Genomic DNA, 25509 nt, shown 5'->3' with positions numbered 1-25509 from the left:
AATCCCATACGTAGGCGGTTAGTGGGTCGGAGAAGCGAAGTGGGCGCACTAACGGCAGACTGAAGGGTCGAGGAATCCACACTATTGGAACGATCGCCTGTGATTTCCTCGTCCCCCATTGTTTGTACTACTCAATCATATGATGGAATAGGATTTAACGTGCTTCTGGCCTGGCGACTGCATCCAGAGATTCCAGTCGTTTGCGGCTAGGGCTAGCCATACCACAGAATGAATCAACAATCCTTTCCGCTAACCTCACGTGTTCTATCTATCGCTGACGAGGTGGAGCGGTATCTCCAACAAGGGGTGCGGTACCGTAGTGTCTAGTCTGCGGACACGTGAAAATACTAAGGGTGGACCCATTCCAAGTGAAAGGATAAGGTGTGACATTGGGCCACGTCGAGATGTTGCGAGGCTGCAAATCTACCTTGACCCCATCCGGGCCCTCAGCACCAGTCTTATATCGACCATATCCCTGACCGAGCACACCAGGATCAAAATACAGGCGGGGCACCAGCCCCATCAATCCACATACATGATCCATACAGACAAATACAAGCGAAGGACTATGTAAGGAAAATCCGTGTACAAGACCATGCGTAAGAGAGACCGAGAACAAGAGAAATCATGCAGACGTTTTAGGAAAGGTCACCCTCTACTGCCCTTTCCATATGAGCAGTGCACTCAGAGACGGACGCGTCCCTTCTCGACCATGGGCTCGACGCGTGCAGCGGCGGGGGTCTATGAAATGTCAATCAGTACATGTACCCAGCGCGATCATAGCCGACCTGACGTTGTGCAGGGTACCGTAGTTATGATGGGTGCATGAACCAGGACTCACCTCATCATCGGGGAGGCGAACGTACTTCTTGGCACGAGAACGCTTGATGAACTTGGCAAGCGCGAACATACCGACAAACAGCACTGCAGCGCAGGCAGCCATGACGGTGGTAGTTGCACCGTTCTGGGAGCCGATGTGGAGGTAGTCGTCTTGCAGGCCATCCTGGCAAGTCGCAGCCCATTGCTTGTAGGAGCTGATGGCGTAGTTCTGAACGGATGCGCAGGTAGATGAGTAAAGCTATATGAGGATTGGTTCGGGTGGGGCTTACCTCGGCGCGGTAGAAGAACTCCGTGAGGGGGATATCAGCCTTGTGTCCGAAAACGTGGTAGGTCTCGAAGTTGTCGCTAGTGCCATTCTTGAACTTGATCCTCAAGAAGTCCCTGTCCTCGGGTGCAGGTCCACGACGGAGCTCGAAAGCAAGGGCGGAAGCGAAGTTGGCTATGCAAGACGTGTCACAACACTACTCTCGAGTGTAAGATAGTAGTGCACTCACGGAAGCCAGCGAGTTCGGGGTTGTGCTTGGTTATCTCAAGCATGTGGAAGAGAGAAATGAACGGGTGGTAGCTGGTCTCAACGAGGAGGAACTGGAGGGGGTCACCGTTGAATGCGATGCGCTGGAGCGAGTCGAGGATGAGGTGCAAAATAGTACGACCAGGCACTATCCGCCATATTAGTCAGTCCGTTCCCCAGCAGGTTGGCTAAGTACGACTCACAGTTACCGATACCGCCAATATCCTTGCTTCCGAAGAGTGCGTTCTCGTGGAAGTCAGCAAAACCACGAGCCTGCTCAATCAAGGTAGGAGGGAGCCGGTGCGCAAAAGTCTTGTTATGGATGAGCTGCGTGTTCATGTAGTCGTAGATCTAAAACAGAAAAGAGGAAACATCACTCGAACCCAATCTCAGGTGGTGACAGAATAAGGACTACACACGTTCCACTGTCAGGCCCATGTATCAGCACCACGTCGATCATGCTTCTAGAAACAGCCAATGACTCACCGCATTCTCCAATGTGGTGGAGCGACCAAAGACGTAGTCCCTGATGGCACCAAAGAATGGCTGCGCGGTCTTAGCCTTCTCCTTGAACTCCGGAGAAGCGTAGACCCTGGAGATGTGATCCTGGAAGGCCTGTATGACGGCACGTGAGCATCAGCATCCGTTAGCCATACCTCTCCGAGTGGTCGTAAACGCGTGTACGTACGGGGCAGTCCGTCCAGGGTTCGAGGGTGCGGTCATTGCCTGGCTCGACGGTCTCGATCGGGACGTATTGGTATCCACCGAGGGGTGCGACAACGGTGGTCTCGTTTGCGAGGGTGATTTTGTTTTTGGGCGTCGGAGGGAATAACCCCTGAAGGAGGGCGATGGCGGAGTCGAAAATGACGGGGCCCTCACCGCCGGCCTTGGCATAGAAGTGGACCTCGTGAGTGTTGACGAGGTCCGTCTTCATGTTGGTAATGTAGGACGGAGATGAAGGGCTCAGGTAGACTGAACGGAGGAAAGAGCCCAACTGGAAAGACTCGACCTAGGAGAAATGACATGATTAAAAGTTAAATCGAATAGAAAGAGGGATGAGAGGAGACTTACAGCGCCGAGAGGAGTGCTCTCAGTGAAATGAGGCTCGTAAGTCTTGGGGTCTTGGAAGAACTCATCGCGGTCGCCATTGCGGGCAATGACAAGAACACCTAAGACGTCGGTCATGTCGATGGGAGTAGTCAGGCAGTTGTAAGGATGCGGGGAACCGAAGAGTTAAAAGAAAATTGCTGGTAGAGAACCAAGCTCGCCATCCTGCGTCTTATAAACGGGCAGCCATTGCGGAATCATGCTTGGCGCGTGGCACGAGAGCCGACACCAGGGTGGAGAAGCCGCGGCACGTTGCCTCACATATTAGGACCCAACGCCAGGTTAGCGCGAGGCCGTCCTGAGAGAGAAGAATCCGCACTTGTGCAGACGGACAGGTTCGTGTAATGAATGTAACGAAGATGTGAACACCGTCGACCACACTGGAACGAAAAGTCGCCATCAGAAGGACTTGTTACAATGTCAGTGCTAGGCACAAGGGCACAGTGTGGTTTTCCCTATTCGAATATTGCTCCGTAGAGAAAAAGGGTATAGCGAGGACAAAAAAACGACCAAATTCATCGCCACGTGGCCGTTAGCTGGTGGGGGGCGTTTACTCCAGGCGACAGCGTTAAACCGTTCGCATGATCAGATGGTGGTCACCCAGTCTACACGCGTACAATCATCATTTGTTAATGATAGCACCTAAGGGAGAGAAATGTGATATAGCATTTGTTATATTACCATTATGCAGGCCTCACGGCCTACACGCGTCAAATGGGTACAGACCACGTGGAATCAAAGTCGGAGTGCACCGAAGATACTTTCGAAGGGTCATTCGCTTTTGTTGAAGGCGAGTACGGTGACAGAGAAACAAGTCGCGATATTGACCTGCATGAGTGGACAGATAGCACAGGTCCTCGCAAAGAGAACGATTCAATGTTTCCACCCACATAGGCTGGTCGAACGGAAATGAGAGATGACATCAAATGGAACGCATCGATTAGATAAGAAATGGAACGTTGTACCGGCGACTTGCGGCACCAGAACGCGATCTACCACGCCTTAACCTGAACGGGGGCAGGATAAGAAAAAGGCAAAAAAATGCGTCAACGACACCTTGACAGCAAGGCCAACAGCGTCTCATACCCGCCCACCTCACGATTTCTTTTTCTTCCCTTTCGAAGTACCCCCGGCTTTCGCGGCACTGGGTGGAGGAAGCACACTGTCCGTGACGACACCTTGTGTCGCTCCTCCACCGGCACCTTTCCGCTTTTTTCCTTGATTGTAGTTCGATCTCTCGCTCTTCTTTAACCATCGTTCCGGATCAGGAGGAGGCGTTACGCCAGGAATGACGCCCTTGGGTACACGTTTCATCCTTACTGTTTTCGTCTTTGTCACTGGTGGCTCTTCCTCCAACTGTTTGTTCTGCGCAGAACGTGATTCCAGGAGAACCTGGGTCGGATGAGAAGTGGGAGGAGGTAATGTTTCGATCGCCGAGACGACCGATGTGGGTAATGCATCCAGCTCATGCAGAAATCCGGTGTTGATGAAGTCGAGATGCTTCTGTGAGGCAGTGAGGTTTGTCAGTACATCTGAATATTCTTCCGATTGCTGTGAAGTGCAGGTGTGAATGCTGTGGGTCGATACACGAGCAAGGGCAAGAACGCACGGGATCAGCAGTTTCAATCAGGTCGTTGTACAGTTCGAGACTGGTTTGGTATGATCCCTGGCGATAATTCTACGCCAACGCGGAGTGGATATCATTACATCAGAAGAATCGGCTGTGCAACATACGAGCTGAGCATCCAGGTGGAGCACGCCACGCTGGTCCTTCTGAGTCTGCTTCAGTCTTTGCAAAACGTTGGATGCCTCTTCTTCTTTGTGGAAGCGGTACAAAGCATAGGCTTTTTCGAATGCGCGACGGCCAGATGCGTCATCACCTATGAGAGATAGGGCGGCCTCATACTGTTCTGTCTGCAAAAGCAAAAACAACATCCGTTTGCAGTGCATCCCCATCTGTAGGATCCAATCGAAGGACTAGCCCATGTTCGATTCTTGTTACCTACAAAACAAGGGTTTACTCACTCTTGTGACATGTCTTGATAGCGCTGGTGAAATGTCCACCGTCTATCTGTGCACAGAGAGATTTGAACAGCCGTCTGAGCCGTTCTTCGACTGGAATCGGCTGTTTTGGCTGGGATTTGGTGCCCAGTCCTGGTTTCTTTCTCGTCATCACTGGAGGATGTTTCATTGAGAGGGAGTGGGTATTACATAAGCCGTTGGTTCGGTACTGAGAGCGGCTTCCAGCACTCCGTGTTCGACAACGACGGCGATGGCGTCACCAATGGAAGAACCCTCTGAGTCCACAGTGGAACCTGCCCCAGTGCAGGCGCACGAACCTCCAACGGCACCAGCTGCCATGTCAACGGTCAACAAGAAACGTCCCAAAATCGATCTCGCCGTTCAAAGCGGTGAACGCAGGCGCGGCAAGAGCATGTTCGGCATCGTACTCGGCACTTTGAAGAAGGCAAAGCTCGAGGACAAGGAGCGAAATGCGAGCGAAGCGGTGTGTTTTTTCCCCTACTCCTGCCAAAGATGAGAGCAGATCCGCTAACGAGACTCATACAGGCGAAAAAGAGACACTTGTTAGAGCAGAGACTACAGGCTAAGCTACAGAAAGAGACTGACTCCGTCAGACGCGCAGAAGAGGCCAAGAAAGACAAAACTACCGCTAATAGGAAGGAAGAGGAACTTCAGCTCAAGGACTCCATCGTTCGTGTCTTCATGCCATAGCTTTTAAAGGTCGACTGACAGTGTTGACTAGTACAAACTTCGACGGATCCGGTTACCGTTATTGAGCAACTTCTTGTCAACGTCTGACATTATCCCATCAGATCCGACGTCGGCCGCATCGTCGGACCCTCTCGCACCACTTCCTCGATCACATCCACCACCCTTGTACTATCGCCCTGCCATATTGACCCCCTCACAGGAGGCGTTCCTTGCGAAACGCCAGACAGAGGTGAGCGTTTTGTGTTCATGTGAGGGGTAACTATAATAAGTATGGCTATTCAGGTCGCGGAAGCCATTGAGAAAGAATGGCTTGCTTTCCGCGAGGAAAGAACAGCAGGTATCGAGGAAATAAAGCGGCTCCGCCAACGCGTCTCGGAAGAAGAAGCTCGGCAGAGGAAAGAGCGTGAAGCCAACAGGGAAGAAACACCCAAAGAAGAGGGTGAAGGTGGACAGGACAAGGAGGCTGAGGAGCAGCAGGTCAAAGAACCCGAATCGGCAATGGAAGTGGACGAAGAACGGAGGTCTGAATCGGCGGCACGGAAAGAGGATGTTTGCAGGGAACCGGATCGAAAAGATGAGCCTGCGCCAATGCAGGCAGACGATGAAGATGCTGTCGAATACTGAACTTATGTGGGTATGTTCTGCCTCTATTTCTCGCTCGTTAGTTGCCTCTTGGCGTTGGTGTACCGTACAATACGATCAGAAAATGAATGGCAAGTGCTACTTGGCGGTTTCCCTTCGCGTTGCTATGTAACGGGCATCTACCATGTCTCGAAGCGGCAAAAGAGAAAAAAACGTCCGTGTCTTTCCCGAGTCTTCCCCTTGTCAATTGGGAATGATCCCTAGTAATGCTGTACCTGCTGAGGTGAATCCTCGCTTCTGGACTAATATCAATTGGACAGCCTCAGATCCCAATACTATCTCTCGAACGCGCGGACAGGCATACCAGTGCATATAGTGGCTCGTAGCAGCGACCTTGCAATGTTAACCTTGCATTAATATCGGTTCGACGTCCAACAATCAACACAATAAATACTACTTGCGCAGGCCCCACCCGGTCTTCACATCGATCGTCTGCGGCGTGGGAAGCACGTCCTGGGTTCCACCCATGGGTTGAATAAGGAATCAACCCACACTGAACCCACATTTATGAATTGGACTTGGATTGAATGTCCATTGGCTGAACATCAAGCACCCTTGGTACCATTCTAATTAGAGGTGCAGCAGCATCCCACAGGTATTTCACTTGGAAAGCCAGCTTAAAAAGGATGGGTTCAACCCCAGGGTACTAGCTTGCCTCGTTGCGTACAGAATAGGTCATCTCAGGCGGGGCTACTGTCATAAAGAATCCCTGAGAGAGTGCAGCATCAGAGGAAGATGGCTGAGATGGTACGCATTAATCTCACTGGGGATCCCCCGAACTAGTGCTTAATGACCCGGATTTAGCAGCAGTCACTGAATGTGTTGTCTGTGGGTGGCAATGACTTGCGCTTCTTGACTGGGATTGATGGCTCCACGGTCTTCGTACAATAGGTTTCACGGAATGTACTCGTAGATGCCTTGGATCGTAAACATGACCGGTTGAAGGGGCATCGGGGGATCGACCCGAAACGCCGCAACGATACGGTGAACTTAGGAGGAGGACAAATGACATTCCGTAAGGTGACCGCCCGTATCAGGTTCACGGGTGGAGGAAGAAATACCTCCAGAGGCGGATTGTTCTTTTTCTCTTGCGCGCTGAGCATGACGGCGTTGTGGCAGGCCAAACAGTATATGCTCGAGTTTGTCGATGCGATTATGGCATACTTTGCACAGATAAGGGATCCAGCGGGGAGGGAGGGGGCCGGTATCGGTAGTCAGTTGTCGGTTACACTTCGCGCATTTGAAACAGTCGACGTGGAAGAAAGACTGGTTAGAATGGGTGGGGAGTGAGAGGGCGAAGTGAGCGGATGGATAAGTGACGTACCCGAATGCTACAACAAAGCCGCTACAACAGAGCCGCTACAACAAAGCCTCCACGTCCGTTTACCGCGGATTGTTTACAACCTGGACAGAGCCCATTTTCGATAGCAGTACGTGAGTTGGCTAACCTGGAGGTAATCCGTCATGAGTACTGTAGAGGGAATCTGAAAGCCCACACAGAAAGGTCAGCGGTCTGGTTGATGGTCCACCAAATAAAGACAGACGTCGACTGTGGAGACGAACTAATGACTGGGCCACGGGCAGAGCTCGTCGAGCGCGTACGACAGTTTCTAAATAGCCCGGCTTTCTACGCACTATGACAAGGTGGAAGGTTTCGTGTTTATAGCATAGTAGATGGATATGTCAGTAAGCACAAATCCAAATTATACGTACACATATAATACTCATAAGTTGCCGTCCGTCTATTAATCGCTATTCAATACATCTTTCAAGATGGGTCGACCATTCAATATACCATCTCGCGCAACCGTGGTCCTTGGCTTCTTCGGTACTGTAAGGTTTTCAATCATGATGTCTTCGTTCTCCCCAACTCGTTTGGTGCTGCAGGATAGCGACAGTTTCCGAAGTGGTTGCAAGGAAGGATGCAAGTTCTGCGCGTCTTCTTGCAGCGTAAGCACCCACTTCCGCTCGTCCATCAGCGCCAAAAAGTCTGCAAGGAGTTTTGTAGTTCCAAGAGTCCTTCGGGATCCGATGATGATGAGCTTTGACTGGGCACGTGTGAACGAAACATTGACCCTTCGCCAGTCCTTCAGTAGATCGCCAACCTGACCCGACCAGGTCATCAGAACGAACCAGGGCGTGTAAGCAAGGGTATTCGACACTAACCTGACCAGTCTCATTCGACTTCACCATCGATATAATAATACAGTCCTTGTCCCGGCCTTGGCTCTTGTCGGCGGTAAGGATTTCAATGTCGTTCTTACCCTGCAGCAGGTGGGATAAGAGCTTATTTTGCTGGTGGTAAAGTGACATAATGCCAATTTGTCGCTGCGAGACTCCGCACTGCAGGAGAGCCTCTGCAATTTGGTATACCAGCTTGCCCTCTACCTCATTCTGGACCAAATCCCCAACTCGGGAATCGAACGCGGGTACTTGATCTGTGTCAACAAAGATCGCTTTGCACCTGATAGGGATGGTCAGCAGATTCCTTGATTTCCTTAAACCTCTTCAGGCTCACTTCTCATCTAGGAGGTGCTTAAGCCAACATGCCCCATCCGAACACAAGCAATTGCCTGACTCGCGCAAATTATCGATGAAGGTCCGGTTGGGGAGAACAAGACTTCGGTTGGCGACGGCTTCGGATCCGCAACGAAGACGATTACTGTATATTAATTTATTAGAGAGCTGCATGATATCCTCGTTCATGCGATACTGGTAGGTTAAGTCCGTGACAGCTTGGGGATGTGCCTCTGAGAGCCGCCTAAAGAGTGAAACCTCTAGGCCTGCCTTCTTTGCTGCGGGATTGCGAACCTGATAGAAAGTTAAAATCGATGACGATGGGGGAGCTAAAAACAGGCTCACAAGAGGCGGAAGCTGAAAATGATCACCGACGAGGACGAACCTTTCGGCGAAGCGAAGTGGCCCAAGACATGTGGGCAGCGTGATTTGTGATGCCTCATCGACGATACAATAGTCGAATTTACGCCGAGTAAAAAGTGCACTTGAGAGAACCATCAAAGGAAGTCAAGTCGCGCCTTTCCATGGAACACTCACTGGTCGATAGTCAAACAAGTAGTTGCAACGACCGGAGGTGACATGATCTGGTTCTCCAACTGCTCAATTGTCGTGGCGGTCTCGCGCGCCGAAAGCGTGAATTTCTGGGTGTCAGGGTGAACCTATATGACGTGCTTAGTCGATAGTGACAAGGAAATTTCCGAGGATGTCACCTTGTCTGGATTGCCCAGCCGAAGTATTCCAAAATCGTCGTCCTTAAGCTTCAGCAAGATAGTGTCTACCGCGGAATGCGTGTAAGACGTAAGCAAAACCGTCTTTCCCATCCCAACAAACGTCCGAATCAATGCTGCAATCACGGTGGTCTTGCCCGTCCCAGGCATCCCGAGAATCAGTGCATAGTCGTGAGCACTCAGGACGCGCGCCATCGCCCCAAGCTGGCTCGGGTTTAAGTAACCAGTAGCCTCCACGTACTCGGGCACGTCCCGTAAGGTGTCTAGTGTGGTCTGTTCGTCACCAAAGGTCGGAGTTCGCAGATCTACGACGAGCTCAAGACGTTTTGAATCGCCCTCAGCGTAAAAAAGATGTGCAAGATTATCTCTAATGCGACCCAATCCAGATACGAGTTCATCTTTGTCTATTCGGAACAGAGGTGTGATTCGGCCCTTGGTCTTGCGCAGAGCTCGTAAGCGTGAAGTGATTTTCATGATGGACAGTTCGTGGTCAACCCCAACGACAATTTCGGTTGGAGAGAGGCGGAGGATAAATCCGCGTGCCAAAGCCAGAAGTTCAGGTTCAACAGAGACCGAAATAGCGTCACCAAACGTCATGTGTCCGTTAAGCAGCGATGGATAATCTTCAGCCACCAGACCGTCTCGCGCCCGTACGAAACGATAGGTGTGGCGATGGATCTTACCGGTGCTGCCTGTTTGTAGGGGAACGTAGGAAGGATCAATAACCATGGAACCAAAGCATCTCCCTTTCTCTTCACGTTCCTGTGCATTCATGGTCCATAGCTCTTTCTTGAAACGGACAGCATCCTGTTCTTCAAGAGTAATAAGAGCTTCCCACTGTTTGAAGAATTCCGCCTGGGAAGGTGTCAAGTGTGATGTCTTGAGTTCGTATATCCCTACAATTGGGGACGAGTCATCTTCTACATTTTCCACCGCCTGCAACATATACTAAGGTCAGAAGCTTAGAAGAAATACATCCAAGGAAGCCACGGTCACCTTACGATACAGCATGCAGGTATCCAAGGCGTAGCACTTCTTACATATACGTTCGTCGTCGAGCGTCGGAGGTAAAAATGCTTCCTGCACTTTGCTCTGTTTCGCTCGCCGCGTCATGTACCCAGCCATTTCATTCCTTGCGATGATCAGTGCTCTGAGCTCGTTCCTTCCTCGGGGTACTCTCACGACTTCTTCACTCTGAGTGTAATACAAAAGCCCACTGGGTACTTCCACGCCATAACGCTCTTCCGAAAGAAGAGTATAAAGCATTGTTTGGGCTCGATGTTCCATTCCCGCAATAGACCGCCCGGTTTTAATCTCTAAAGGCATCGGGTGAGATGAAAGGACAGGAGCTTTCTTGGCGTGCTTCTCAGTAGTGATTTCTGCGATAACGGCCTGTATGCTGGCATCAAGTTTACCTTTGAGACCATATTTCGGAGACCAAATATCTTCTTCCACATCGAGTATTTCGTTAATGGCCAAACGCGAACTCTGATTCACGGTTTCTCGGGTATTCGTCAAGACCGCATCGGGCTATCGGTACCAAGTTAATGCAGACCACGATTCCACTATGAACAACGTACTTTTGGCTCTTCAGCAATATACCGCTTGGAGAACATACGAAGTCCCTTTGAACGGAGTGTCACCTCCCGTATTGCTTCCTCGATAGTAACACCAATCTTCACAAGTTCGGAGAGATTCCGTGAGATAGCATCCTCAATGAGGTCGTCGATATACGCCTTGTCCCATCGATTAGCTAACAGACATGTTTGCATGACTTCGTGTAGGATATTCCCCCAGACTAGCGATGGAGTCACGTCCGAGCTCGAGTGAACAAGAGCGGACAGCAGAGGCTTTCGTTTACACTGGGGAGCATTGGACAACGCAGTTGCCGTCAGCAAGAAATCAGGATGGTGAATGAGGAGATTCTCCTTCGATGAAATCACAATGAAACCATTGGAGTCGAAGTTCCCCAAAACATTTACGATGTCCCCTGTGGAAGAGTTATACGTACTTGCCGATTGCGTAGAAATTCCCCCCGTACCTTCTCTTATGTCTAGCTCCGCCCAGTCATCACGCAAAATGATGGTATAAGAGTTATCCTGCGGCTGGCTTTTGACCAATAAAACCTGTTTAATTTGGGGGTAAGAGGTATCGACAGGACTGCTCAACCAACACCGACCTTGTGCAAATCAAATTTCGAGTCGCCCTCTATTGACCGAACGACGCACCGAGTGCATCCTGGACTAGTATACGCATGAGATGCGGGAGCACGTGACTTTGTAATAATTCATTCCAAATGCGGAATCACCATTGATAACGGGAGCCAACCTTTGTAGTTTTGAGCCGCTCGCCCGGTGAAAGAATATCGCTCTCCATGTCATCCCAATCCCAATTTTCCGCCCCATCTAAGAGAAACTCAATGTCTATATGTTCGGCGCTTCTGACCGAGTGAGCAGACGAGCAAGCCTTCCGATCCAGGGGGGACTGCTTCACGGGAGACCGCCTTTGTTTGAGGGGTGAGCGCTACACGGGAGTGAGCAGGCAACGACAGGTAATGTGATAAAAATATCACCTTGGTCTTGGTTGGACTCGATTTGTGTTTCTTCGGCGTTATGAAATCCGCTTCCATGTCCGTCCAATCCCAGGTCTCAGCACCGTCCAATAGCATGAGCATGTCTGCATCCAAAATTCCTTTCGAGGAATCCACATTCTCGGTATTGGCATGCCTCCTCGCGTTCGTTGGTGACCCAGTCGAGCGTGCCACTTGCTTGGCTTCGACCGGCTCTGCACCGTCGAGACCCGAGAGGAGGTTGTTCAAGAAGTCAGTTTCTTCAACCGTAGCGTGTTTTACTTGGTTCTCCATCCTCCTGGTTAACAGTGGTCAAGTACAAATCAGTGTCCCTCCCTGGGACTGTGCTCGGCAGACGCGTTCTGTCAACCCTCCACGCGTGCGCGTTATTTGTCTCTATTTACTTGGACCAATTAAGGATATAATTTGACACACCTTATATGTGCTTATTTGATCAGCATGGGAAAATCAAGTATTAGCGCGCCTCAAAGTTGCTAGAGGTTCGGCTAATTCCTCGGGTGTTTGTGGTGAGTTTTCGGCTGAGAATATCAGTATTCAAACTCCGACTGCTCTCGCCTAATACGTTGTCCATAGCTGCCATGGAGTATGAGCCGTCTGCCCCTTCCCTGGCATCACAACCCACCAGATCAGCGACAAAAGCAGTGGTCCCTCGCGTTATATTGGAGAACAATAGTATGTAGTAGTACATATGAATATGGATGTTTGTCTTGTTTGCTATCAGTTCATTATCCCTTGCTAGATCTCTCTGTTGATAAGCATGCACGCTTTTTGGCGGAGTTTGAATCTCCAGTCGGAGCTTAAATATTCACCCACAAACTCACAACTCAGCCGCACTCGAGTTTGCTCGCGTGTTTTTTCTGCATTTAACTTTGAGCGGCCCTAATACATAATTTGCTTTTCGACCTTGCCATTCCTGATTCTGAAGCACTCGCCTGCCAAGTAAACATTGCGTTACAATTTTTGTCCTGAGGTGGGCGGTGGAAAGCGACGAGCTCGTGTGTAGACCATATGTGCGAAGGTCGTCTGACTGCAGCCGTCACTCGACCAGCACTCCCAGGCCAATGCTTCTGTTACACAGAGCGACACATGGGGTATTCTGCAGGTATATTATCTGCTCAGGGTCCTTCTGATGCCAGGGCTTGGCCAAGCGACTGAGAAATCGGCGGAAGCAGGCATTGACACCACTAACCAATTCCTGTACGTGCATGGCCAACTTAATGGCAGAGACCCCATAAGTCCGGGATCCGACAGCTCCGAAACTATGTAAGTCATTCAGCGTTCCTTGCTGTTGCTCGCTGTGTTCTCTCCTCCAGTGCAACACTGCCATGTTACCAAGCTTATTTACATCATGACATGTGTGCATTCGTCGTCCTCTCATGGGTGTCAGGATGCAGTTCAACACTTGGAGAATCCTCCCGGCCAGTGTCGGACCCCTGACTGACGTTGTAACTGATGCATTTTTCGTGCTCCCTTGTGGCAGTGTACAACGTGGCTCGTATATCCATTAATCAATGTGGTGCACGACCCACAGAAAACTCACGACCGCCATCATCCTGGATTGGTAGGATTCTCCCATAATGATAGGAAATGATGAGTACGTAAGGTGCATCAACATGTCCTTATCGATATTCCTCTACAGAGTGCCGAACTGGGCTGCTGTGGCGTGGATTCGTCGAAGGTGATATACAGACAGAGTGCTCCAGCCTGCCACATAACCCCTTAAAGGCCCTCTGTCGAGTAATCGCGAACGCTCACCCGAGAGAGAGAAAATTTCCTCTTTGGTATAGAACCGCTATTCAAAGTACACAGCACCACTGGAGGTACACATGACCTCCTCGACCAGCAACGAGGTGGGTAGCAAGCTTTCACCAAAACGGTTCAGCAGCTGACCTGGACTCCATCCCCGCCGGACTTACCGCATTGTTTGATCTGCAAAATAACAGGCTTAAATAAGCTCAACCCTCGACAAATGCCATTACATACATGCTTTCACCGCATGCGGCGCCACATTGGATAACTTGTGGATAGCAGGCCCCAAACCAGTTCGCGCTACTATGAATTATGGAACCCTGCACTGGCTAACAGCCTCGCGGGCAGGCGGTCTAGACGAGATATGAATCACACGAACTCGCCATGATATATACATTTGAGCACTGACTGACATATACATACTCAAAAGGTTCATTGGCTACAGCATGCAACGCGCAGTCGCTTCGGCCAGGAATCACTACTAGTACCGTGACAAGGAGAGCATTGTACGATCGATCGATAGGACATGAATTCCGTCCGATCGATCCGCCCTTTTGATTCGAATTTGGCTAAGAACAGTTAACGGACATCAAATACCACAACCGCGAATTCAATGCACACTCTCCTCACCTCACGTTGAATAGACCAGATTTATACTAGCCTTGAACCACCCCGACAGACTCTACGGAGAATCAATTTCTCACGAAATGACCTGAAAACTGCTTTGCACCATGGTCATCGTTCACATATGTAGTGCGAAAATATGCGCCTGTGGCGGAAATTTGAAGGTGGCAACACTTGCACGTGTTGGCAGTATAGCCCAAGGGGTAAGAGGGGACCAGTGCGATGGTCCCCATATTATAACCCCTTCCCAGCAGATGAGTCTCTTGATACCAACTATGACAATCTGATCAAGCCGCGATTCCGAATTTGTGTGTTGAAGGCTGCCTACCACAGGAATTTCAAACGGTGGTTGTTGCTGACGGCTATGGTAGAGTTCGTAAATTTTGGCATTTACGTCCCCCTGTGAATTATTTTTGTTCCAGAACTCTACCCAGCACTTAGGAGTCTTCAAGATATCTGGACGCGGCCTATGTGTGGGGGAGCCGAGGCGAATAAGAGCTATTCTTAAGTAAAGCAAGTGTGATTCACGCACGTTCTAATTTAATGTTGAATGCCTCATTGTCAAGCTTCGATAGTTGTTGCTGGTTTTGGCGAAGGGCCTCAAAGTGATCCTAGTATTACTTGTGGCCAGTACTCATTCATCCTGGAATAACACAAAGCATCAATAGAGATAATCGGCGTAGCAATATCAGTCGCGTTCCTCGACTGTGAAGGCTGGAGCAAAAATGTGACAGGTGATGGCAAGGTTACGGGAGTGTAGTAAATATTATTAGTCCTGTGAGGATGAAAAAATTTAATAACAGAGCGGTTCAAAACTACAAGGCAAGGCGATAACACTCGGCGCTAATGAACACAGCCACATGAACATATCTTACGAACCCGATAGGTGCGACGAAGTGGAAAGCAATGAAGGTCGTAGAGCACAGCTCCAATGGGACGGACAACCCCAAGCTCCCTTGATGGACACATTTCTGTACACGAAAGCGTCGCCCTCCCAAACCCAGACGGACCTTACATGAACTGACACACGGTCAACCGCTTCCACAGATTCAATCGAAGGAAGGGACTCACATATGAATTCAGGTCCTTCGGAAAGAATGGTGCAGGAGATCGAGCATTCGACCCACCACTTGTCCCGTGCAAGCTTCCAGCAGTCATACTCGAACTCCCCATGGAGCCGTGATCCCCACCTAAACCCTGTGACATGTCGACATCGTCGAATCTGAAGAAGTCCTCTTCGTTGGCGAGCATGAGTGGGTCCGCAAGCGTAGCATCCATCGCCGACGTGTACGGTGCCACGGGGACGTGGGAAACAGAAGAAGCGGGAGAATATGCGTCATACCTGGCATACGGATGGGCATGTCCTTGTGAAGACACATATCCGTGTTGGCCTGGATTTGCATATCCCGAATGTACCTGCTGTTGCACACTATATTGCCTCATCCCCTGGGGAGAGGAAGAGGACTGGGAGGAATGTATATGGCCAACACTCCCCAGGCCAGGTTTAAGGGACAACATTGGGGATAGATATGACGAAGACGAAGAAGCCGTATAGGTAATCGGACTCGGAGAGTGTGAAGAATACGATCCCGAAGCCGAGTGCCTTGAGCCGGGGATAGAGGGTGTTAAGGGAGCCGTCGAATGCGACCCGCCAGCCTTGACATTGGGTGGGTATCGGAAATGATATATCGCTGAGAAGATTTTGACTGGGCGCGGTCGGGATGTCTGTAGGCCACGAGAAGGGTGAGGTGGAGGCGAGAGTACATTGTCGGGGGGACGGTATACGTCTTGGATTATCGTGTACATTGTCGGATCTGTCATGCCAAGTGAAGATGGAGGGTGGCGTTCAGCCAACCGCGAGAAACGCAAGATAAACGGATATGGCAGGAGGGTGCGGCACACGTGCAACCACGTGGGTTAAAGGCAGCGGTTAAGGAAGCACTCCCATCAGCATATTCCCCCGGGAATGAGTGGAACACCGACCTGTAGCTTTACACAATATGTCCCAGTACTTGGGCACTAAAGCTGTATTATACAGCGATGGTCTGTCGTTTTTCGACGGCGGCGAAGGTACGGATGAAGAAGTGGAGGTGGAAGTAGGTCCAGGAGAATAGTAAGGTCCCACATACTCCAACTTAGTGTCCTCCGAATGCACGGGTGCTCCATCTAACAGGACAATATAGGACGACTTTCCCACCACGGGCGTTGGTGATACGAAGGTGACAATCGGTTCGATGTCGCGCATGCGGCGCGCCGGCCCAGAGCCACCCGGTGGCCTTATGGAAGAAGAGGACGAAGAAGATGGAGAAGAGGTAGCAGAAAATGACAATGGGGAATTAGAATGAGTTGAGGATGACCAGCGGGGGCTTGAAGGGTCGGGAAGGATATCGATGTACACTGGCGTCCTTGAATCTGCAGTTTGGGACTGCTTTGACGTGGATGGCGGTGGTGACATAACGAGGACGTTGTCTAGTGGTGTTAGTGGAGTAAGGGAGCAGGATGGTGAGGAGGAGCAGGATGAATCGGAGGAGGAAACGTCAGATGGTATAGTATGTAGGAAGGTTTCACCGGTCAAGAGTGGGGACGAGGGTTGGCACCGTGAAGTACCCGCGTTCGAACATAAGTAGGCAGCGGCTGATTGAGGCCGAGTAGGAGCACGATAACAGCGCGTGAGGGAATCGATTACTGAGATGACAAACATAAACATAAACAACGTTTGATGAAAAAAGCGTGAAATTGAATAAGTTGAGTGCGCAAACAGAGCGCAGCAAATCATGATGAAAGGCCGCAGGGGGGTCATTGGATCCATGATCATTACTCACATTGGCGACCCTCGGCAGTGTCTCTGAGTTGTTGAAGACGACTGCCCACCTGCTTGGCGGATCTGACCTTTCCGGTTGAACGGTAAATGTAATCGGAGATGAAGCGATTACGCATCGGAAATCGGCCGAGGATACGTGTTTCCCTCGAGTCCTCGGGAACATATTCCTGAAGAGCTGAGTGGGATGAACAATGAGGAAGATGTATTGAAAAATCGATCAAAGAACACGATGTGTAACGAGCACCTTTCAGCATGGTTGCCTCGAGATGGGGAGGCCACACTGCTTCAGCCTGACCCTTGAGGGTCTTCCAGGATTTGCGTGTCTTGAGAATGATATGCAATATGTCTTCGGTGGTTTTGGGGGCATGGTGATATGGACCGTGGGGTGAGGGGGGAACGTGTTGGCTGGAAAGAGGTATATCTGGTAGGCCAGGGTCGTGCTCCGAGTGGCTGTTAATATCACGAAGGCCAATTGAGAATGTCATTAAGACGGGAAGGGGACGGGTGAGGGTTCGGTGATCTGACAAGAAACAGGGAAATGACAAACGGATCTATATACCATCCCGCCACCTCCGCACCGAGGCTGGTGCTGGGGGGGTATACGGAAGCATAGCGATACAGTCGAACAATTTAGCAAATAGGCATGTGAACCAAGGGGGAGGTGCTGGAACCAGTGTAGACCAGTCCTTCCAAATTCTCCACCCGCGTATGTAGGATGGATTTGTCCTACAAACTCTCGCGATTGGCTCCATTAACTTGGAGAGGCGTGGCACAAGGGGCATGCCGCGTTTGTCCGCGGCAGCCCGGGGGAATGGCGGTGCCGAGTCTCTGATCCCTGGGCTGAACCTGGACCGTGTCGTACCTCGGGCGGTCACCTGTCTTTGTACATCAACAGGATGAACTTCAGTTTGGCGTTCGGTGGAAACAAAATAAATTATGATCCTTTTTGACGACTACCATGCTGAACGTAGCAGGCGTTGAATGCAGTGCGACGTGTTTGTAGATCCACAGGTGGTAGGTGGGTGCGGTCACTGCGGTGAGTGATACTTACCATCTGAGATCCTCCGGCGATGCAAACACCCCGAACGCGGAGAATGCCTTTTCATTTTACGTCGCTTGGGATAATTGGAAAAGGGGTCCAATGAAGGCACAAACAATTACATAAGCAACAAGACACCTCCACTTCGTGCTTATTGACGGAACAAAGGACATACTTAGAGCTTTTTAGGGACCAGGGGCATCCCACGCGTCACTCGGCCTTACAGAACACTACTTCCGCACAGATATCCCGTCGGGTTCACGACCTTTACCGTACCGGATATCCAATAACATGTCATACTTCTCCCACAGGTGTTCTCGAGACCCAAGTTACGGGATATGCACTCACATAACCAGTGTCCGGCTCCACCACTTCCCCATATCCGAAACGACTCACCCCTTTTCTCTGCGCCACTGTCCGGACAAGAGCTCTGATAAGTCTATCGCGGTCTCATCTACCCTCCGTTTTCTCACCGCCACTTTACTTCCCTCTACCATATATCTTACATAGCATCAGATCTTAGTTTATTGCGCCGTCTCCTTCGCGGGTGTGAGCTGTCAAGGCAATGACACGAGACCATGCACGGTGCTCAGTTCGAACTATGCTAATGATCTCTTTGGTTCTTTTTAACCTTCTCTGAAAGCAAAGGCGCCGTGACAGATACATATATGGGTACGGGGCGCTACACCCTGCTGATATTTTCCAGGTTCGAAGTAGAATGACTATGATTAGATTCGCCAACGTCATGTCACAGCGTGGATTGGTAGGCTTTTGCCTATCCTGGAAATTCACCTCCTTCTACCTGACCTATGCGCTGGGACCTTCTGTCGGTACACATGCAATGCCGGACGATTTGAATTCGCCACTACGTGCTTGGGGGTCCCCCTTTTCTGGACTCCCCACGGATTTCCTGCCTGACTGCGGACACCATCGACCCGGTCTACGTACAACTAGGAGCTCACGCCATCAAAAGAAGGAACCTTTTCGGCGACTACATATTTACCCACGTATTTGTTTCGGTATCTGGTCTGGCATAGCACACGTGTAACATCTCATAAAGAATGCGGTAAATATTCGACTACACTGCAACGTTGCCTCACTTCCATTCATCACTAGTGGGTCGACGTCGACCTATAGATTATTACATTGGACGTGGGTTGACAAAAGCAAATTAGTGGGTCGACTCCGGCGAAAACGAATGCAGCGTGTGGTTGGCGTTGGTATAGACCCTATCATTCTTCACTTGCTTCGCTTTTTCCAGCATCAATTGGAACATCAATGCAAGTGTGTGGTGCAACGATAGTAATATCCAAAGACCAGAAGGGTGGATAGCCAGGATGCGGGAACCGTCATGTATTCCGGGGTGGAGCTCAAACCTTGTTACTGTGCAACTTACCATGGGAATTTAATGTCTACGATTGTGACAGGTATCCTTTGCACACGTCTAAGCACAACAAGCAGCTAAGCGATTAGCTGCATCCTATGCCTCTTTGCGCCAGCAGCCAAAGGCTAACCTGACCAGTGGTACAGTTACGTGGAAAAGAGGTTTTGCCTATAAAACATGCGTCGCACGGCTGCACTCTTGGCAAGAACTCTGCACCTCGTTGTTCTTCACTGCATCTTCACAGTGACGATATTAGCAAGTCCCAGGTGTCTCACCTTTGATAGCAGGGTCTTCTATGTCGGCCGCCAAACACACGGAAAAGGGGTGCCACGCTGCTGATCTCCGATGGCAAAATATCCGTCGAAGCTGGAGGTTAGCCAAGGCCAGCATCATGACAAATGAATTCCATACGATATTGGAAATTTTCCGCCGTGGAGGTTACTTTCCTAACCTCAGTACGTAGCAAGGCAGAAGCAAGATATTACATCTTGATTACAATAGGATGGGTTTGGGTATGAGCTGGGGTCAAGGTGGTTCATTAGTTCCGGGTACGAGGTACCCACTAGTTATATAGACCAGGTTCACTGTGCTTTCGTGAAGACGAACCACAGCTTGTGACCTGTAACCTTGTCAGGTCGAATCGTGTCGAGAACATGGCATAATGCTTCTCACATTCCAAGCCATTCACTCTTTTTTTGCACGACAAAGAGGCACAAGACACAACTTGGGGTCCATGGCGAAATAACCTGTCATTTTTTGTAGTATCTGCAAACATGCGGACAAGGGTCAATGAGCTGCATCCAAACTTCTCTATATGATGAAGTCGGAAGATGCGTGGGTTCTTTAATGTATGTGATACTTCGATGTCGCACCATGATGTCCGTGCTGGCTTCCTATTCGGATGATCGGTTCACGGCCATGGACTGGTAGGTTCGGTGTCATGGTAAAATTAACTTGGAAAAAATTCTTCCGCGACCCGTGACTCTGTCATCGCGAACTGCACTAGGCAATGTTGTGACAGTGGTAGCGGCCGCATCGGTGCGCGAGTAAGGTTTGAGGACCGGGCTTCATATAGGTTGCGTCTGTGGTAAGTGTTTATCATGTGCATCCATGCACCAGTGACTTGAACTCTTGGTCGTCAAAAAATACGTGTGGGTGGCCGCGTCTTGACACGGCTCCGCGATGTTTGGGTGCTGAATTGACGGGACACGTCAGGAGTCATTGGTCGCCTAGGCGGGCCTGCATGGATACATCCACATATACCCACTGTCGTTCGGTGGATACAGTATATGCAGTGTTTAGGTCAGTTTCTTTGTCAAAAACTGTTCCCGCTCGACCAATGGGACTCGTTGACCTCAAGCTATGGAGCGGAGACTTGGTCGGACATCCTTTTGATACATTGAAAAAATGGTACGGTATTGCCCTGTTTTATGAGCATATCTTGAGCTTTGGGCCTCTGCGACCGAAAGGTAATATACGGGGATTTGGAAAATTGGGGTCGAGGTAGAACTGCTTTCGGAGATCAGTTTGATAACAGCAATTTTGAAATGGTCAAGGTTAGCGTTGCGTTTTGCTTTAGATTGAGCCGGCGCTGGCCAAGCGAGGTGTTCGCTGCCATTGCTTTTACCCCAGATGTTTTCGTGGTGGCTTCAATGGATAGCTTCACAATGCCATGTAATCCATATGCAGAGAGCCCAGCAGCAATACACTCTTTACAACGTTGCGATGGCTGTCGTCATGTCCTTTCGTGTCGGCACGGCACTGAGCTGTATCATGTGCTGCCACGTTGCAAATTGATAAGGTGTTCTCGGGGATCGTCAGCCATCCAAAGGTTAGCTTATTTCTCGGCGTCGGCAAAACAGGAGAAATGTCAAAGAGAGCGGGAGTACATGTGCGTCAATTGGTCCTTGAATGGTTGAGAGCCTAACGCCGGGTCTCTGATGACGCCCAATGATGTATTACGATGCCATCGTCACTGCAGCTCTATAAAGCATCGAAGCTGGCGCTGAGGGACTGTTTTGTGCATCTTACTCGTTTGTCCTGGCCTGAACATTTGAAGCTGGCTGACAGGCCCTGCCTCTTTGCACGTGGAGTGAACCATGCGCTGACAGGGCGTTAACCGACTCCAATTACAGGCTAGATCGCTAATTATAGCGTCATCTTTCTCTTCGCCTCCTTGCCTCCAGCGGCTAACTTGTTGCTCTTGCCCTGTCCTCCAACGTTTTTGTCTCCGCTGCTGTCCTGAGGGATGGCGACATCTAGGCCACAAAGTCTTGCTGACCCTTTCAGCACGGCTCCGAACACACCTGCGGCTGAACTGAGCGTGCTGCCGCGGGCCTCAAATACACCCAGTGTAGACAGGCCTGCCTCCTCACCTACCGCAGCAGAGACAGCCAGGTCAAGTTTCGCAGATGACGACAGTATCGCACCCGACAGCGACGCGGACGAAAGTGCTTATTCTCAAGGCCCCACTGTTGGTCAAGTACAATCGCCAGCACCATCAGAGTCCCCTGATCCGGCTGCTGTTCACCTCCCTGGCTCGAATGAAGTACTTGGACCTCCTGTGGGATCCTTTCTCGACCAGGCTCAGACGCCGGAGATGATGGACACTCCGCGGGAGTCCGTTGTGCGCTACCAGTCTGCCGAAGGGTTGAACACCACACCTCTGACTCTCAAGGACGCTACACCTTCTGCGGTATCTCCAGAGGCGGAGACCAAACTTGAGGAGGGTGCAGACGAAGCGCCCGCTCTGGCACCTGTCTATCTCGGAACGCAGAAGTCATTCTTTCGAAGACCCTTTGGATGGATTACCCTTCTATTGGCTTTGGTCATTGTTGTACTGGCAGTCGTGCTTCCAGTTTATTTTATCGTTATTAAGCCACACAATTCGAGCACAAATGCGACCGGGGGTTCAGGCGGTTCAGGCACCATTCCCAATCCAGGATCACCGTCAGGTGCGACGTCTGGCGGAAACGGGTCAGCAGTTGTTACATCTGACGGATCCACGTTTATATATATAAATCCGTTTGGAGGATATTGTGAGTACCTGTTCCACGACTTGTTTTGTTTTTCAGTTCGCCTGGGAGGATGCTATTGCTTGTGCATTGCACTGCTACGACACTCTGTGGCATGTGAACCGATCCACTTTTTGTGGCGCTTTTCTCATGGGCACGTTGTCACCTTGTGCCTGTGTTGTGCGCGGTCATTCTCCTTTACCCCTGTTAGAGGGACATTACTTGGCACTGCACTCAAGGGTCGCATCGTCGTTCGTCGGACCCTTTCGGTGTCCCTATATGGCAGGTTAAAGTGCGTCCGTGCATGATGTAACATGCGCGGCGCTGCAGAACCACCGATCCTGTGATGCGCCCGTATTACTGGGGTGATGGAAATAAATTGCGGCGCCGGCTACTGCAGTTGCCGCTCGAGATAGTTGAACAGTTCGACGTCTAGCGTTACTCTAGTCCATACCGATTATGAGAACATGTTTCGTGTCACCTTGGGCGATGCTATTCGTGCTGATTTTGTTCCTCCAGGGGTATCTGATCCAAATAACCCTTTCAATAATAATGCCCGTCCGAACTCATGGACTCCTCCATTGAACACGTCTTGGACGTGGGGACAGGACAAGGTGTACGGGTAAGTGTCACGGATGGTTTTTTGTATGCTACCCGCTTACCTCCACGGTGGCCACCATATCTTATATCGCTCGTTCATGGGAATGGATACATACACCGATGGTATGGTAACGGATTTATGTGATAATGCGCGCAATGCCTACATATGCTAATGGGCGTTTTTCTTATGGTGAAACACTTTATTCCATGTATCTTCTGATAGGGTCAATCTCGGCGGTCTTTTCGTCTTGGAGCCGTTCATTGTTCCATCCTTGTTCCAGCAATATCCTGGATCGGTAGACGAATGGACTCTGAGCACTCTTATGGCGGCAGACACTGCGAATGGAGGTTTAAACCAATTGGAGAATCATTACGACACTTTCATTGTGCGTCGTGGATCGTCTACGGTTTCTGCGCACTAATTTATGGTTTGGGGCTTGCAACATGGATGATTATAGACGGAACAGGACATTGCGGCAATTGCAGGAGCAGGACTCAACTGGATCAGGTTGCCCATCCCTTTTTGGGCCATTGAGAAATGGGACTTTGAACCTTTCCTTGAGAAGGTTTGCTGGCCGTGGGTATTCGAAATGATCAAAGTCTAGGCGCGATTCACTGACTAGTTGCAATTCGGCCCGCTGATCTTAGGTACATCCTACGTGTGCTTCAGTGGGCGAGGAAGTACGGTTTGAGAGTTAATCTTGATCTGCACACGATTCCTGGTTCTCAAAACGGTAAGTGGCGACTCCCGCTGTATGGAACTAATTTTTTTCTGATGACACAGTCCTTCCTGGAAGGCTATAATCATTCTGGAAAGATGGGTTCCGTCAACTTTTTGAACGGCGTGATGGGAGTAGCCAATGCCGAACGCGCGCTCAACTACATCCGAATCATCACGGAATTCATTTCCCAGCCTGAATGGCAGCCCGTAGTCCCGGTGTTTGGCATCGTGAATGAAGCACTTGATTCCACCATCGGAATAGATCAAATTACGTCATTGTCAGTAGCTTTTCCTCCGCCGTTGTAATTCAGGTGGTCCTTTTACTCGTTGCTGATACCGTTGTCGCGCCCACCTTGCCCCTTGGCTTTATCTGAAACAGCTACCTTCGCGCCCACGATATGATTCGTAACATCACGGGCTACGGCGAGGGGAATGGCCCATACATTTCGATTCATGATGGTTTTTTGGGACTCGAGGCTTGGGCGGGGTTCTTACAGGGGTCGGACCGGGTTATGATCGACACCCACCCATACTTCGCTTTCGATGGGGAGCCAAATGATGCGCCTATTGCTACAGGTACTGGGCTGCAGGCTGGGGGGACTTGGCCACAGTTGGCGTGCAACACATTTGGCCCTCCCATCAACCAGAGGTGTGGATAGACGTTACTTTGACTGGACAAAACCACTGACAATGTGTTGATCACTTTCCAGCCAAGTGGCTTTTGGAGTAACTATCGCGGGCGAGTTCAGCGTTGGATACAACGACTGTGGTTTGTACCTGACGGGAGTGGGGAACACGGACAGCTATGGACAATCATGCGCACTGTTCTTGGACGCTTCGCAATGGAATGACACGATGAAGGCCGGGTTGCAGGAGTTTGCACTGGCAAGTATGGATGCACTGCAAAATTGGTTCTTCTGGACCTGGAAGGTCAGTTCATCTTTGTCCTCTGGTTCTGACGCTGACGCTGGGTATATCAGATCGGCAATTCCTCCACGACGAACACAGTTCAGTCTCCGCTTTGGTCTTACAAACTTGGTTTTGAACGAGGATGGATACCTCAAGATCCGCGCACCGCTGTGGGAACCTGTGCAGCTCTGGGAGTCTCTGGCCCGATCTTTGATGGCACGTTCCAGTCCTGGCAAACAGGTGGTGCTGGAGCCGGCACGATCGCACCTTCCTCCGTTTCTTCATACAGTCAATATCCCCCGACATCCATTAATGGCCTTACGGCTGGGGCCATCCAGGCGTACCTCCCAACCTATACCCCCACAGGCAGTCCCATTCCAACGCTTCCTCCACCTACGTTCTCACCAAAGCCACCCTCAAGTGTAAGTATTGGTAACGGGTGGTATGACGAGAGCGACCAGGCGCTGTCTCCAACAGAAGTGGCGGGATGCAGCTATCCAAGTGCATGGGACGCTGTCTCATCGCCGATGCCTACTGCGGTCTGTCCTTCCACAGCTACTTTGACGGGCGGAGGAGCGGGTATCGTCGTCACGCCTGCTCCGACAGCTGGCGCAGCGCGGTGAGCTTTTAGTGATGTCTTCCCGACCCATGAGGTCAGGAGGGTGCCAGAACTCAGTGAAATACACGGAGATATATATCCGCAGCATTAGTTGCGAGACATTTATTCATTTCTCACTATGAATGGATTGATAGATTACCATTGACGAACGGTTTCGTGCATTCTACAGACGATTTTCAGCGGTCTCCACTATCTTTGTAAACATGCGACCGTTACATGCATATAGATGCTTGTACTTAGATTCATTTCCTGCGTACTTAACGGTAGTGACCTGCTTTGTTGATTTGCTATCGGAGTTCTGCTTATTCTTGTCGCTAGTTACCTTGCAGAAGTTGGAGCGTGCTTGCGTTATGATATATTC

General features: G+C 50.4%; 7 protein-coding genes across 7 annotated transcripts; 2 read left to right on the top strand and 5 right to left on the bottom strand.

Moving 5' to 3' along the window:
- Nucleotides 1-647: 647 nt before the first annotated feature.
- F5J12DRAFT_405562 (histidine phosphatase superfamily) lies at nucleotides 648-2791 on the bottom strand. Its single transcript, XM_051739261.1, has 8 exons — nucleotides 2423-2791; nucleotides 2040-2360; nucleotides 1838-1966; nucleotides 1771-1776; nucleotides 1555-1702; nucleotides 1335-1499; nucleotides 1110-1279; nucleotides 648-1048 (listed from the first exon to the last, which is right to left on the bottom strand). The coding sequence occupies exons 1-8, from the start codon at nucleotides 2534-2536 to the stop codon at nucleotides 752-754; spliced, it is 1350 nt and encodes a 449-aa protein (XP_051596343.1). The 5' UTR covers nucleotides 2537-2791; the 3' UTR covers nucleotides 648-751.
- A 762-nt stretch (nucleotides 2792-3553) lies between these two features.
- Nucleotides 3554-4631, bottom strand: F5J12DRAFT_907204 (uncharacterized protein; the record flags this gene model as incomplete). The annotated part of the gene is given in 5 exon segments (XM_051748896.1): nucleotides 3554-4009; nucleotides 4068-4136; nucleotides 4193-4372; nucleotides 4392-4435; nucleotides 4484-4631. The coding sequence occupies 5 exon segments, from the start codon at nucleotides 4629-4631 to the stop codon at nucleotides 3554-3556; spliced, it is 897 nt and encodes a 298-aa protein (XP_051596342.1).
- Nucleotides 4632-4742: 111 nt separating this feature from the next.
- On the top strand, nucleotides 4743-5815 carry F5J12DRAFT_726100 (uncharacterized protein; the record flags this gene model as incomplete). Its single annotated transcript, XM_051741694.1, has 4 exons — nucleotides 4743-4964; nucleotides 5027-5170; nucleotides 5223-5420; nucleotides 5474-5815. The coding sequence occupies 4 exons, from the start codon at nucleotides 4743-4745 to the stop codon at nucleotides 5813-5815; spliced, it is 906 nt and encodes a 301-aa protein (XP_051596341.1).
- Nucleotides 5816-7578: 1763 nt separating this feature from the next.
- F5J12DRAFT_907202 (Dna2-domain-containing protein) lies at nucleotides 7579-11941 on the bottom strand (the record flags this gene model as incomplete). Its single annotated transcript, XM_051748895.1, has 10 exons — nucleotides 7579-7938; nucleotides 8000-8297; nucleotides 8352-8644; nucleotides 8920-8991; nucleotides 9019-10014; nucleotides 10075-10608; nucleotides 10659-11068; nucleotides 11120-11204; nucleotides 11258-11316; nucleotides 11668-11941. 10 exons carry the CDS (start codon nucleotides 11939-11941, stop codon nucleotides 7579-7581), a joined length of 3381 nt encoding a protein of 1126 aa, XP_051596340.1.
- A 4030-nt stretch (nucleotides 11942-15971) lies between these two features.
- Nucleotides 15972-17116, bottom strand: F5J12DRAFT_726145 (uncharacterized protein; the record flags this gene model as incomplete). The annotated part of the gene is made up of 2 exons (XM_051741700.1): nucleotides 15972-16726; nucleotides 16864-17116. 2 exons carry the CDS (start codon nucleotides 17114-17116, stop codon nucleotides 15972-15974), a joined length of 1008 nt encoding a protein of 335 aa, XP_051596339.1.
- A 1273-nt stretch (nucleotides 17117-18389) lies between these two features.
- Nucleotides 18390-18748, bottom strand: F5J12DRAFT_856123 (uncharacterized protein). Its single transcript, XM_051746698.1, has one exon. It carries the CDS (start codon nucleotides 18646-18648, stop codon nucleotides 18421-18423), a length of 228 nt encoding a protein of 75 aa, XP_051596338.1. The 5' UTR covers nucleotides 18649-18748; the 3' UTR covers nucleotides 18390-18420.
- A 3139-nt stretch (nucleotides 18749-21887) lies between these two features.
- On the top strand, nucleotides 21888-25152 carry F5J12DRAFT_726075 (glycoside hydrolase family 5 protein; the record flags this gene model as incomplete). The annotated part of the gene is made up of 9 exons (XM_051741692.1): nucleotides 21888-22323; nucleotides 22819-22921; nucleotides 23123-23285; nucleotides 23358-23476; nucleotides 23548-23633; nucleotides 23697-23898; nucleotides 24000-24269; nucleotides 24331-24550; nucleotides 24601-25152. The coding sequence occupies 9 exons, from the start codon at nucleotides 21888-21890 to the stop codon at nucleotides 25150-25152; spliced, it is 2151 nt and encodes a 716-aa protein (XP_051596337.1).
- Nucleotides 25153-25509: the final 357 nt, after the last annotated feature.

This window comes from Pisolithus orientalis, assembly GCF_024613125.1.
Source record: "Pisolithus orientalis strain OTSU chromosome Unknown F5J12scaffold_40, whole genome shotgun sequence".
In the NCBI taxonomy this organism is placed as follows: domain Eukaryota; kingdom Fungi; phylum Basidiomycota; class Agaricomycetes; order Boletales; family Pisolithaceae; genus Pisolithus; species Pisolithus orientalis.
This window is presented reverse-complemented; position numbering and strand designations above follow the sequence as displayed.